This window comes from Chiloscyllium punctatum, chromosome 42 (assembly GCF_047496795.1).
Source record: "Chiloscyllium punctatum isolate Juve2018m chromosome 42, sChiPun1.3, whole genome shotgun sequence".
NCBI classification, from domain to species: Eukaryota; Metazoa; Chordata; class Chondrichthyes; order Orectolobiformes; family Hemiscylliidae; genus Chiloscyllium; species Chiloscyllium punctatum.
In genome coordinates this window covers 10,798,768-10,811,240 of record NC_092780.1, presented here as the reverse complement: position 1 = coordinate 10,811,240, position 12,473 = coordinate 10,798,768, and the positions used below count along the sequence as shown (strand labels likewise).

The 12,473-nt window shown below is 43.6% G+C and overlaps 1 protein-coding gene across 3 annotated transcripts in view; it reads right to left on the bottom strand.

Moving 5' to 3' along the window:
• The window catches only part of LOC140465719 (transcription factor CP2-like), a 44,569-nt gene that overhangs the window by 4,913 nt on the left and 27,183 nt on the right, over positions 1 to 12,473 (bottom strand). For all 3 annotated transcript variants that reach the window (XM_072561376.1, XM_072561377.1, XM_072561378.1), the window contains one exon: positions 6,427 to 6,517. In XM_072561376.1, coding sequence (XP_072417477.1) covers positions 6,427 to 6,517 — 91 coding nt within the window. The remainder of the gene's footprint in view (positions 1 to 6,426; positions 6,518 to 12,473) is intronic.

The following is a 12,473-nucleotide window of genomic DNA, read 5'->3' as shown; positions in this document are numbered from 1 at the left end:
GTCAGTCGCCTGAGGCGGGAATTGAACCTGGGTCTCTGGTGCTGTGAGGCAGCAGTGCTAACCACTGTGCCGCCCTGAAAGAGATCGATCTGAGATGGATACAGCTGAGAACAGAAGTGAGTCAAACAGTCAGGACAGGCAGGGACAAGGTAGGACTAATAAATTAAATTGCATTTATTTCAATGCAAGGGGCCTAACCGGGAAGGCAGATGAACTCAGGGCATAGTTAGGAACATGGGACTGGGATATCATAGCAATTACAGAAACATGGCTCAGGGATGGGCAAGACTGGCAGCTTAATGTTCCAAGACACACGTGCTACAGGAAGGATAGAAAGGGAGGCAAGAGAGGAGGGAGAGTGGCATTTTGATAAGGGATAGCATTACAGCTGTGCTGAGGGAGGGTATTCCCAGAAATACATCCAGGGAGGTTATTTGGGTGGAACTGTGAAATAAAAAAGGGATGATCACCTTATTGGGATTGTACTGTAGACCCCCCCCCCCCCCAATAGTCAGAGGGAAATTGAGAAACAAACTTGTAAGGAGATCTCAGCTATCTGTAAGAATAATAGGGTAGTTATGGTGGGGGATTTTAACTTTCCAAACATTGACTGGGACTGCCATAGTGTGAAGAAACACCTCTCCATCTAAACCCCTTAAGTGTGTACAAGACCATTTTCTGATTCAGTATGTGGATGTACCTACTAGAGAACGTGCAAGACTTGACCTACTCTTGGGAAATAAGGCAGGGCAGGTGACTGAGGTGTCAGTGGGGGAGCATTTTGGGGCCAGAGACCATAATTCTATTCGTTTTAAAATCATCATGGAAAAGGATACAGCAGATCTAAAAGTTGTAGTTCTAAATTGGAGAAAGGCCAATTTTGATGGTATTAGGCAAGAACTTTCAAAAGCTGATTGGAGGCAGATGTTCGCAGGTAAAGGGATGGCTGGAAAATGGGAAGCCTTCAGAAATGAGAAAACAAGAATCCAGAGAAAGTATATTCCTGTCAGGGTGAAAGGGAAGCCAGATAGGTACAGGGAATACTGGGTGACTAAAGAAATTGAGGGTTTGGTTAAGAAAAAGAAGGAAGCATATGTCAGGTATAGACAGGATAGATCGAGTGAATCCTTAGATTATAAAGGAAGTAGGAGTATACTTAACAGGAAATCAGGAAGGCAAAACGGGGACATGAGATAGCTTTAGCAAACAGAATTAATGAGAATCAAAAGGGTTTTTACAAATATATTAAGGACAAAAGGGTAACTAGGGAGAGAATCGGACCCTTCAAAGATCAACAAGGCGGCCTTTGTGTGGAGCCACAGAAAATGGGGGAGATACTAAATGAATATTTTGCATCAGTATTTACTGTGGAAAAGGATATGGAAGATATAGACTGTAGGGAAATAGATGGTGACATCTTGCAAAATGTCCAGATTACAGAGGAGGAAGTGCTGGATGTCTTGAAATGGTTAAAAGTGGATAAATCCCCAGGACCTGATCCGGTGTACCTGAGAACTCTGTGGGAAGCTAGAGAAGTGATTGCTGGGCCTCTTGCTGAGATATTTGTATCATCGATAGTCACAGGTGAGGTGCCACGAGACTGGAGGTTGGCAAATGTGGTGCCACTGTTTAAGAAGGGTGGTAAAGACAAGCCAGGGAACTATAGACCAGTGAGCCTGACCTCGGTGGTGGGCAACTTGTTGGAGGGAATCCTGAGAGACAGGATGTACATGTATTTGGAAAGGCAAGGACTGATTCGGGATAGTCAACATGGCTTTGTACATGGGAAATCATGTCTCACAAACTTGATTGAGTTTTTTGAAGAAGTAACAAAAGATTGATGAGGGCAGAGCAGTAGATGGAATCTATATGGACTTCAGTAAGGTGTTTGACAAGATTCCCCATGGGAGGCTGATTAGCAAGGTTAGATCTCATAGAATACAGGGAGAACTAGCCATTTGGATACAGAACTGGTTCAAAGGTAGAAGACAGAGGGTGGTGGTGGAGGGTTGTTTTTCAGACTGGAGGCCTGTGACCAGTGGAGTGCCACAAGGATCGGTGCTGGGCCCTCTACCTTTTGTCATTTACATAAATGATTTGGATAAAAGCATAAGAGGCACAGTTAGTAAGTTTGCAGATGACACCAAAATTGGAGGTGTAGTGGACAGCGAAGAGGGTTACCTCAGATTACAACAGAATCTGAACCAGATGGGCCAATGGGCTGAGAAGTGGCAGATGGAGTTGAATTCAGATGAATGCGAGGTGCTGCATTTTCGGAAAGCAAATCTTAGCAGGATTTATATACTTAATGGTAAGGTCCTAGGGAGTGCTGCTGAATGAAGAGACCTTGGAGTGTAGGTTCATAGCTCCTTGAAAGTGGAGTCGCAGGTAGATAGGATAGTGAAGAAGACGTTTGGTATGCTTTCCTTTATTGGTCAAGAGTATGGAGTACAGGAGTTGGGAGGTCATGATGCGGCTGTACAATTGCAACATTTAAGAGGCATTTGGATGGGTATATGAATAGGAAAGGTTTGGAGGGATATGGGCCGGGTGCTGGCAGGTGGGACTAGATTGACTATCTTGTCAGCATGCTCGGGTTGGACCGAAGCGTTTCCATGCTGTACATCTGTATGACTCTAAATCCACACTGACACTCTGAAGGCCATTTAACCCAGAGCCACAACTCTTTCCCCCGCCCCCCCTCCCGCCACTCCCTGCATTTCCCATGATTAATCCACCTAACCTGTAAGTTGCTGGATACTATGGGTAATTCTGCATGGTCAATCCACCTAACCTGCACATCGCTGAATACTATGGGCAAATCTGAGTGGCTATCCACCTAAACTGTAAGTTGCTGGGTACTATGGGTGGATTGGTCATGCAGAATTACCCAACCTGCACATTGGAGGATGCTATGGGTAATTCTGCGTGGGCAATCCACTTAACCTGCATATCTTTGGAAGAAGCTTGAGCACCCAGAGGCAATCCGTGCAGACACTGGGAGAATGTGCAAACTACACATACTGTTGCCTGAGGCTAGGATTGAACCTGGATCCCTGGCGCTGTGAGGTGGCAGTGCTAACCACTGAGCTCCCCTACCACTTTGTTTTGTTGTTGAAAGGCAAGATGCTCAGCCATGATCAGTCTGAACGTTGGAATAGGCTCAATGGGGAGAATGGCATAGTCCTGCTCCTATTTCCTATGCCCCAAGAGCCATCTTCATCATTCAATGGGATCATGACTGGCACCTTCCTTAATTCCACTTTCCTGCACTATCCCTTGGTAATCCCAAAACTCTCCTCAGTCTCTCAACTTCCATTACACCTTTCTTCAAATTAGATTTGGACAACAAACATAGTGCAGCTCAAGAACAGCCCCTTCAGCCCACCCTGTCTGTCCTGACCATGCTGCCATTCTAAACTAATCCCATCTGCCTGGACATGGTCCATATCCCTCTGTTCCATGTCTGTTCATGTAAATGGCTCTTTAAACGTTGCTTTTGTATTTGCTTCTACCAGCAAATTTTAAGTGATTTTTAAAAGACAGAGATGCAGTGCTGCATTTGCAGCTTTATCTTTGAACCATTTAAAACAAAGTCACTCGCACGCTAGAAAGGGAAACTGGTTTCTGTAGTCCGGTCTGAACAATAGAGACCTCTATTTCATATCGTGGAAAGATAGCAGTAATGAAGTTCCATTGCCTCTAGAGGACACTCTTTACCTAAATACTGAACAGGTTTGTCATGACACTGGACCACAGACTGGACAAATGCAAAGATCTTTAGTCACAATGTTTGATGCGGGACATTTTTCTCGCGAATATCCAGGTGACCATGACCAAAGCCTGCCTTGACAATTTTTCTCCAGTATATTAATAAAAAGTCACAGACCTTAAACTTTTACTGGAAATCTTAATTCAGTGAAACCAAGCAATAACAGCTGGTGATGTTATTGACAAAAAGTTAACATCACATTTCTCTCCTCTTCTATTTTAACACTGATATTAACTTCATAATTTTGTACTGGCTAATGTCATTTTTAAGACAGGGGAATACATTATAGGTAGGTTTTATGCATGGATTATGGATCCATTGACCAAGAGATTACATCTGCAGACCACAAAGATTTAAACAATGGAGCTTGATGTCACTGATCACTGGGAGTAATGACCCTTTTGATTCTCGCTATCTTTTAATTATATTGAAGTTACAAAGCGAAAACAAGTTGTTCAGTCCAAATGGTCTAAATAAGTGTTTATACTCCTTGCCAGCTTTCTTCATCTAACCTAATTAACATAACTTTCCAAATCTTTTCACTCTCTAACATCTCCTCGGCTGTTCAAACGTATCCATGCTCTCCACCTCAAAGAGGTTGAATTGATTAGGATTATATTCCCTGAAGTCAGAAGAATGAGGGGAGGATTCTCATAGAAACCTGTAAAATCCACTTGGACAGGTTTGATGCAGGAAGGGTATTCCTGATTACAGATTTAAAAAAAACTGCAGATGCTGGAATCCAAGGTGGACAAGCAGGAGGGTGGAAGAACACAGCCAGCCAGGCAATATCAGGAAGTGGAGAAGTTGACGTTTCAGGTATAACCTTCCTTCGGGACTGAACACCTGAAACATTGACTTCTCCACCTCCTGATGCTGCCTGGATGTTCCCATTGTCAGGGGAGTCCAGAACTAGGGCACAATGAACTATACAGCATAGAAACTAGTCCTTTTAGTCCAACTTGTCCATTCCACTTGGATTTCCCAAATCAACCTAATCCCATCTGCCTATGTCTGGCCCATATCCTTGTAAACATAGAAATATAGGAAATAGCTGCAGAGGTAGGCTATTTGACCCTTCGATACTGCACCACCATTCAATATGATCACAGCTGATCATGCCATTTCAGTTTTCCATTCTGGCTTTCTCTCCGTACCCCTTGATCCCTTTAGCCATGTCTAGTTCCCTCTTGAATAAATGTAAATGAACTGGCCCCAACAGCTTTCTGTGGGAGAAATTTCCACAGGTTCACAACTCAGTGAAGAAATTCTTCCTCATGTCAGTCCAGAATGGCTTACCCCTTATTATTAGATGGTGACCTCTAGTTCTGAACTTCCCCAACAACAGGAATATTCTTCCTGCATCTAGCCTGTCCAGTGATAGAGAACAGCACGGAAACAGACCCTTCGGTCCAACTCGTCCATGCTGACCAGATATCCTGACCTAATCTAGTCCCATTTTCCAGCACTTGGCCCATATCCCTCGAAAACCTTCTTATTCATATACCCATCCAGATGTCTTTTAAATGCTGTAATTGTACCAGTCTCCACCACTTCCTCTGGCAGCTCATTCCACACACGCCCCACCCTCTGCATGGAAAAAGTTGCCCCTTAGGTCTCTTTTAAATTTTCCCCCTCATCTTAAATCTATGCCCTCTAATTCTGAACTACCCCACCCCAGGGGAAAGGCATTGTCTATTTACACTATCTATGCCCCTCATAATTTTGTAAACCTCTATAAGATCACCCCTCAGCCTCTGACACTCCAGGGAGAACAGCTCCAGTCTATTCAGCCTTTCCCTCTAGCTCAAATCCTCCAACCCTGGCGACATCCTTGTAAATCTTTCTGAACCCTTTCAAATTTCACAACATACTTCTGATAGGAAGGAAACCAGAATTGCATGCAATATTCCAACAGTGGCCTAACCAATATCATGTACAGCCGCAACATGACCTCCCAACTCCTGTACTCAATACTCTGACCAATAAAGGAAAGCATACCAAACGCTGCCTTTACTATCCTACAACCTGCGACTCCACTTTCAAGGAGCAATGAACCTGCACTCCAAGGTGTCTTTGTTCAGCAACACTCCCAAGGACCTGACCATTAAGTATATAAGTCCTGCTAAGATTTGCTTTCCAAAAATGCAGCACCTCGCATTCATCTGAATTAAACTCCATCTGCCATTCCTCAGCCCGTTGGCCCAGCTGATCAAGATCCTGTTGTAATGTGAGGTAACCTTCTTCACTGTCCACTACGCTTCCAATTTTGGTGTCATCTGCAAACTTACTAACTATATCTCTTTAGTGAGTTGGACGATCAGCAATGATCATAATGACAGGTGGAGCGGACTGATTGGCCTACTCCTGCTCTTATGTTAGATATCTATGTTTAATCCACAAATTAAAACATTTCCCTTCTCTGGGTGGAGGAGTCTCTCACAAATACCCTATTGCCTTTTCTGGTTAATATCTCTGATTTATAAACCAGTTCTCGATCTCCTCCACAAATGGACATATCTTCTCTGCATCTCCCCCTTTTAGAAACCTGAAGACTTCACTGAGTGCCTTAGGTGCTGTGTGGCCAGCTGTCAAAACAGAGCGGAGGAATCATTAATTTGTTCAGACATTGTGGCAGACGCTGACAGCTTTACCTCAATCGCAGTGTGTTAAAGAGTCTGATTCCATCTGCTGGCCCGCAAATTTGAATGATGTCGTCGCGTGAGAGTTTAAGTAGATCGGCCCCTAAGGGTTGAACATGGAACAATTACAAAACAATCTGGTAACAGTTAAAGGGAGCCATATAAAATGATACCAACTTGGGGTGGGCTGAGTGGTGGCCAGGTAATTGAGCATTGAATAATGGATCAAAAGCAGGGAGAGGTCAATTTATCAAATAAATCAACTCACCAACCTTTCCCAGTCCACTGAGATAGGTTATTTTAAAGTAATCTCCTGAACAGAAATCAAGTTTAACTTGTCTCAGATACAAAAAAATGTTTCCAGTATATCAAATCTCAAATGTTCTTGTCCTTTTTAAATCAAGATGATATTTGAATCCTCAGTCTTTCTTGTGCATTCTTCATTGACTAATCTATTGTAATTGGTCAATATTAGCCAGGTAGATGCTCCTTAAGATGAGGAGAAAATGAGGGCTTCAGATTCTGGAGATCAGAGTCGAAGAGTGTGTTGCTGGAAAAGCACAGCCTGTCAGGCAGCATCCTAGCAGCATGAGAGTCGACCTTTCGGGCATAAGCCCTTCATCAGGAATGTGGAGGGGAGCAAAGGGGGCTGAGAGATAAATAGAAGGTTGGGGGAGGGGCTGAGGGCAAGATAGCTGGAAAGATGATAGGTAGATGCAAGTTGGGGGGATGATGGTGATAGGTCGGAGGGGAGGGTGGAGCTGATAGGTGGGAAGGAAGATGGACCAGGTGTAGTCATCCTTTTTGTGGACATTGGTAGATGGTAAGAAACTTGTTTAGCAGCTTTACTCTGTATGTACCCAAACAGGACAATGTAGTTCAGAGATATCACACTTTGTCCATTTCGGATCAAACTCCAAATTGAATGCGATGCCCTTATCTCTCTGGCCCCCAAGCTCTCGCCATAATGTATTCTTTCTTTATTGCTATTTTTATCTTGTTTCACAGACTTTTCCCTCTCTCCCAAGTTCTTCCTCCTTGTTGCTGAAAAAGAAAGACATTTTTTCGAAGCTTTTCATCTTTCCCACATCAGAACACTTCACAAGAATGCCAACGTAAAGGGAAAACAGTGTTTATACTGGAAGAGAGGAGAATGGTGTCCAAGTGAACTTGGATTGATTGGTAAAGGCATTACCATGGAGATGTAACGAGTTAATGATTGACAGTTAACAGCCAGGCTTCATTAAAATATTAAACCAGGCAGGTTAAATCTGATTGACCAAGGCATTGCTCTGGGATATGAACTTGGTTAGAGACAAACAAACTGCAGATGCTAGAATCCAAGGTCAACAGACAGTCCTTCCAGGTGAGACACAGGTTAACCCACCTCTCTTCCAAACTGTTTCCTGCATCAAGTGCTCCCAATGTGGTCTTCTCCACATCAGGGAGAAGAAACATATATTTAGGGAATGGTTTGCCGAGCATCTCAGCTGGGCCCACAGGAGCTGACCAGACCTCCTAGTCACCGCCCATTTTATTTTCCCCTTCCCACTCCCTTTCCTACATGACTATCCTTGGCCTCTGCCATTGCCAGAATGAACCAAACTGCAAATTGGAGGAACAACACCTCGTCTTCCGCCTGTGCCGCCTTCAGCCTGGAGAACAGAGTTCTCCAATTTCAAATAACATCCCTTCCCCCAACTCCCCTCCCAGCACGACCTCCTCCCTGCCACCAACTGGATTCATTCCTCCCATTGACCAACCAGGTCGTACCCTCTGCCTGTCTTCACCTGTCCCTACTTCACCATCCTGACCCCGCCACCCCCTTTATCTGCAACTCTCCCTGAAGAAGGGTTACACCCGTAATGTTGATTTCTCCACCTCCTGATGCTGCCTGGCTTGCTGTGTTCTTCCAGCCTCCAGATTATCAACCTGGGATATGAACCTGCATATGGCTGACTCTTATGTTGTCAAGGTGAAAGAGTGGTATTCTTGCAAGGTGTCCTCATGAGCGCAAGATGAAAATCTTTGACAAAATGTGTCATTTTTTCAGCGATACTCAAGTTCCACATTACCAAATAATTATTTGTTCTTCCTTATATTTTATTCCATCTGTACAGTTCTTGTTCCCTGTGTTCTGATAATTTAGTGTACTCTAGTTATTGATGTCAATTCTCATCCGATGTATTACTGGAGGCTTCAACACTTCCCTCAGCCCAAATAGACCTTTGTGTTGTCTCCAAAATTCTTATAACTATTTTTTTTTCAAAGAAAATGAAATGAAGTCCCACATTTCACTCTTGAGTTGCTCGCTGCCATGTCCAGAAGATTAACATTAATTTGTGAATACTCCAGAGCTCCTGGAGTGCTGGCAATTCTATCCCTATTTCACTTGCATTTGCTCTTATTTTTCAGCTTGTCCTCATTATCTCCCTTTCTCTCATTCTTTTCTGGCAGACTGTTATTAATACCACACTGCTGGCAAGCTGGAGTCTTCTGCCCGTGGTTGTTGTAATTGTTCTGGGCTATATTGCTGTCACCGCAATTTTCTGACATGATCTGTGTTTTCTTTTGCCCTCACCTGTTGGTCGGTTCTGGGGTCAGAGGATGGTGCAGGTATTTTGTGGGTGTGAACAATTCCCAAAATTCCAAGCTGTCTTTTCCTTCCGAACCAGTATTTCAAGTTGTTGAAATGGATCAACCTGTCTCACAACTCGAACGTGTTCAATCACTCTTCAGTGGTATTTCAAACCAGGAGTGAACTAACCTGGACAGTGCCCCTCCCTGATCCTTGCCTTTGATGAGCATTCTGCTCATGTCGTTCTGTTGAGTATGTTTCTTTAGGAGTTTTGGTGTCCTGCACTTTTCTTGTCCCCTCCTTTTGAACGATCAAGAGGACTCTTATGTTAGAAATACCTCCACTCAGTGCCCAGGATTGTCCATGTTACTGATAAATCTTCTCGAAAACACAGTGTGCAGGTATATAGCTAAAGAAGAACTATCATGTTGAATGTTTAACTTATTTCTTTATTATTCTACTTTATAATTAAGATTTTGTACCTAGTCACCTTTATACACATCACAATAAAATTTAATTCTAATTCTAACATCCTCGCATATTCAGTAGACACAAAGTCCAGTCATCTTGCATTCCAGTAATATGGTCTCCTGGATGCCACTTAGATTTCAACCCTTCAGAGTTTTTCCTGCATTGCAAGACCAACAACAATCTGTCCTTCCCTCCGTTCAATAAGTCCACTCTTACAGCTCCTTCACCATCACTACCTTACCTGATTCCAGGTAGAATTCCACACTTACTCCATTTCTATGGCTGCTTTTAAGACAATTGCTTTCCATTATTGTACCAGAGAGTTATTTTCATCCTAATTATTAACACAATGCAGGTCTCTTAAACTATTTCTATCTGGGAAGCCGAGAGAAGAAAGAGATTATTGACAAATAGCTAATCAGACACCCTGGACAAGTCATAGAGTTATACAGCATGGAGATAGACCCCTCAGTCCAACTCAGCCTCACGGACCAGATATCCTAATCTAATCTAGTCCTATTTGCCAGCATTCGGCCCATATCCCACGAAACCTTTCCTATTCATGCTTTTTAAATGCTGTAATTATATCAGCCTCCACCATTTCCTCTGGCAGCTCATTCCAAACACGCACCACCCTCTGTGGGAAAAGTCGCCCTTTCTCCTCTCATCCTAAACCTATGCCCTCTAGTTTTTAACTCCACTACCCAGGGGAAAAGACCTTGATATTCACCCTATCTATGGTTCTCCTGATTTTATAAACGTCTATTAGCATACTTGTCTTCATTGGTCAGAAAACTGAGTATCGGAGTTGGGAGGTCATGTTGTGGCTGTACAGGACATTGGTGAGGCCACTTTTGGAATACTGCCTTCAATTCTGGTCACCCTGCTATAGAAAAGATGCTGTTTAAACTTTAAAGAGTGCAGAAAAGATTTACAAGGATGTTGCCAGGATTAGAGGGTTTGAGCTACAGGGAGAGGCTGTTAACACTTTTTTTTCCCTGGAACATCAGAGGTTGAGGGGTAACCTTATAGAGATTTATAAGAACACTTGCTCATGTTCCGATACAGTCAATAATATCCTGTCATTTAGTTGAATAACTTTCTTTAACCGACTGGTGTCTTGCAAGCTCCTTGTGTTGCGATTTCCATTAATCAATCAGATTGACACATACCCTTTGATGTCTCGTCTCAATCCCCTCACCATCACACCCTTCCAGTCTCTGTTCAGTTGACCCGCCGTCTTTGTCAGAACCTCTCAAGAACTTCGGTATTTTCCCTCTTTCTCGTTTTTGCCTTCCTGTTTCCTGCCTCTCATTTCAAATTTCCACACCTGTCATCCTCTTGCTGTTTTCACCTCCCAGTTCCCATTCTCTCCTCCTCTCTCATTCCCTTTTGTCAGGCGGATGTTGTGACTGCAATGCAGGTTAGTGGATACGTTGGCTGATTTGTAGTGGGTTGCTCCACCGACAGAGAGTGACAATTTGACATGCCTTGCCTTTGCTGCCTTCAGCAATGTACCGTAAGATTTGCACAGAGCCATTGGCCTTCACTAAAGTGTATCTTATAGTTACCCCTCCTGTCAATTAAATCTTAGCTGGAAGCAAGAATAAAATGAACAGTAACTCACTGAAATGTTTGCAGGACTCTGACTCTGTCACTTTATTAACATATCTCAGCTAAGTGCTCCAACTTTCTATGCTGCCTGTGCAATAACAAAATTCAACACTGGAAGGAAGCAGAGTATGGACACATCAAGTCACAGAGTTGTTCAGCGCAGGAACAAACACGAGGCTCCAACTCATGCATACTGACCAAATATCCTAAACCAACCTAGTCCCATTTGCCAGGATTTGGCCCATATTGGTTGAGACCCTTCCTATTCATGTACCCATCCAGATGTCTTTAATGTTGTAATGTACATTGCTAAGGACAGGAGTGTACTCTTAAGCTTCATTATCCACCTTGTGGAAATGTTAAAATCCTGAACGATTCATTCAGACTACAAATTTGTAAAACTGATGAAGCTGGTCATCTGAGTGTGTCGCACATTTTGATGGGCAGCCCATCATTACTTAAGCACTCCTTTCCCGCCCCCAGCACCATGCCCCAAAGCCTGTGACCCCAGGCCTCCTCATACTCACCTGCTGCGGATTATAATCTACTGCAGCAGGTAAAAAGCATCAAAATAAACCTAAAAGGCAAGTCAGGCTCTGGAAAGTAAACCTCACACGTGTTCAAAAGCAGCTCAGAGGTTTCTCTTTTATATATATACATACCTACACACACACACACACTCTCTCTCTCTCTCTCTCTCTCTCTCTCTCTCTCTCTCTCTCTCTCTCTCTCTCTCTCTCTCTCTCTCTCTCTCTGTTGGTTTTTAAATCTATACATTGTTACAGTCATGACTGTGTAGGTTGGATCTCAAACAACGTCAAGACGTGTCATGTTGCGGCTGTACAGGACATTGATTAGGCCGCTGTTGGAATATTGTGTGCAATTCTGGTCTCCTTCCTATCGGAAAGATGTTGTGAAACTTGAAAGGGTTCAGAAAAGATTTACAAGGATGTTGCCAGGATAGGAGGATCTGAGCTACAGGGAGAGGCTGAAGAGGCTGGGGCTGTTTTCCCTGGAGCGTCGGAGGCTGAGGGGTGACCTTATAGAGGTTTACAAAATTATGAGGGGCAAGGATAGGATAAAAAGACAAAGTCTTTTCCCTGGGGTCGGGGAGTCCAGAACTAGAGCGCATAGGTTTAGGGTGAGTGGGGAAAGATATAAAAGAGACCTAATGGGCAACTTTTTCACACAGAGGGTGGTACATGTATGGAATGAGCTGCCAGAGGAAGTGCTGGAGGCTGGTACAATTGCAACATTTAAGAGGCATTTGGATGGGTATATGAATAGGAAGGGTTTGGAGAGATATGGGCCAAGTGCTAACAGGTGGGACTAGATTGGGTTGGGATATCTGGTCGGCATGGACGGGTTGGATCGAAGGGTCTGTTTCCATGCTGTA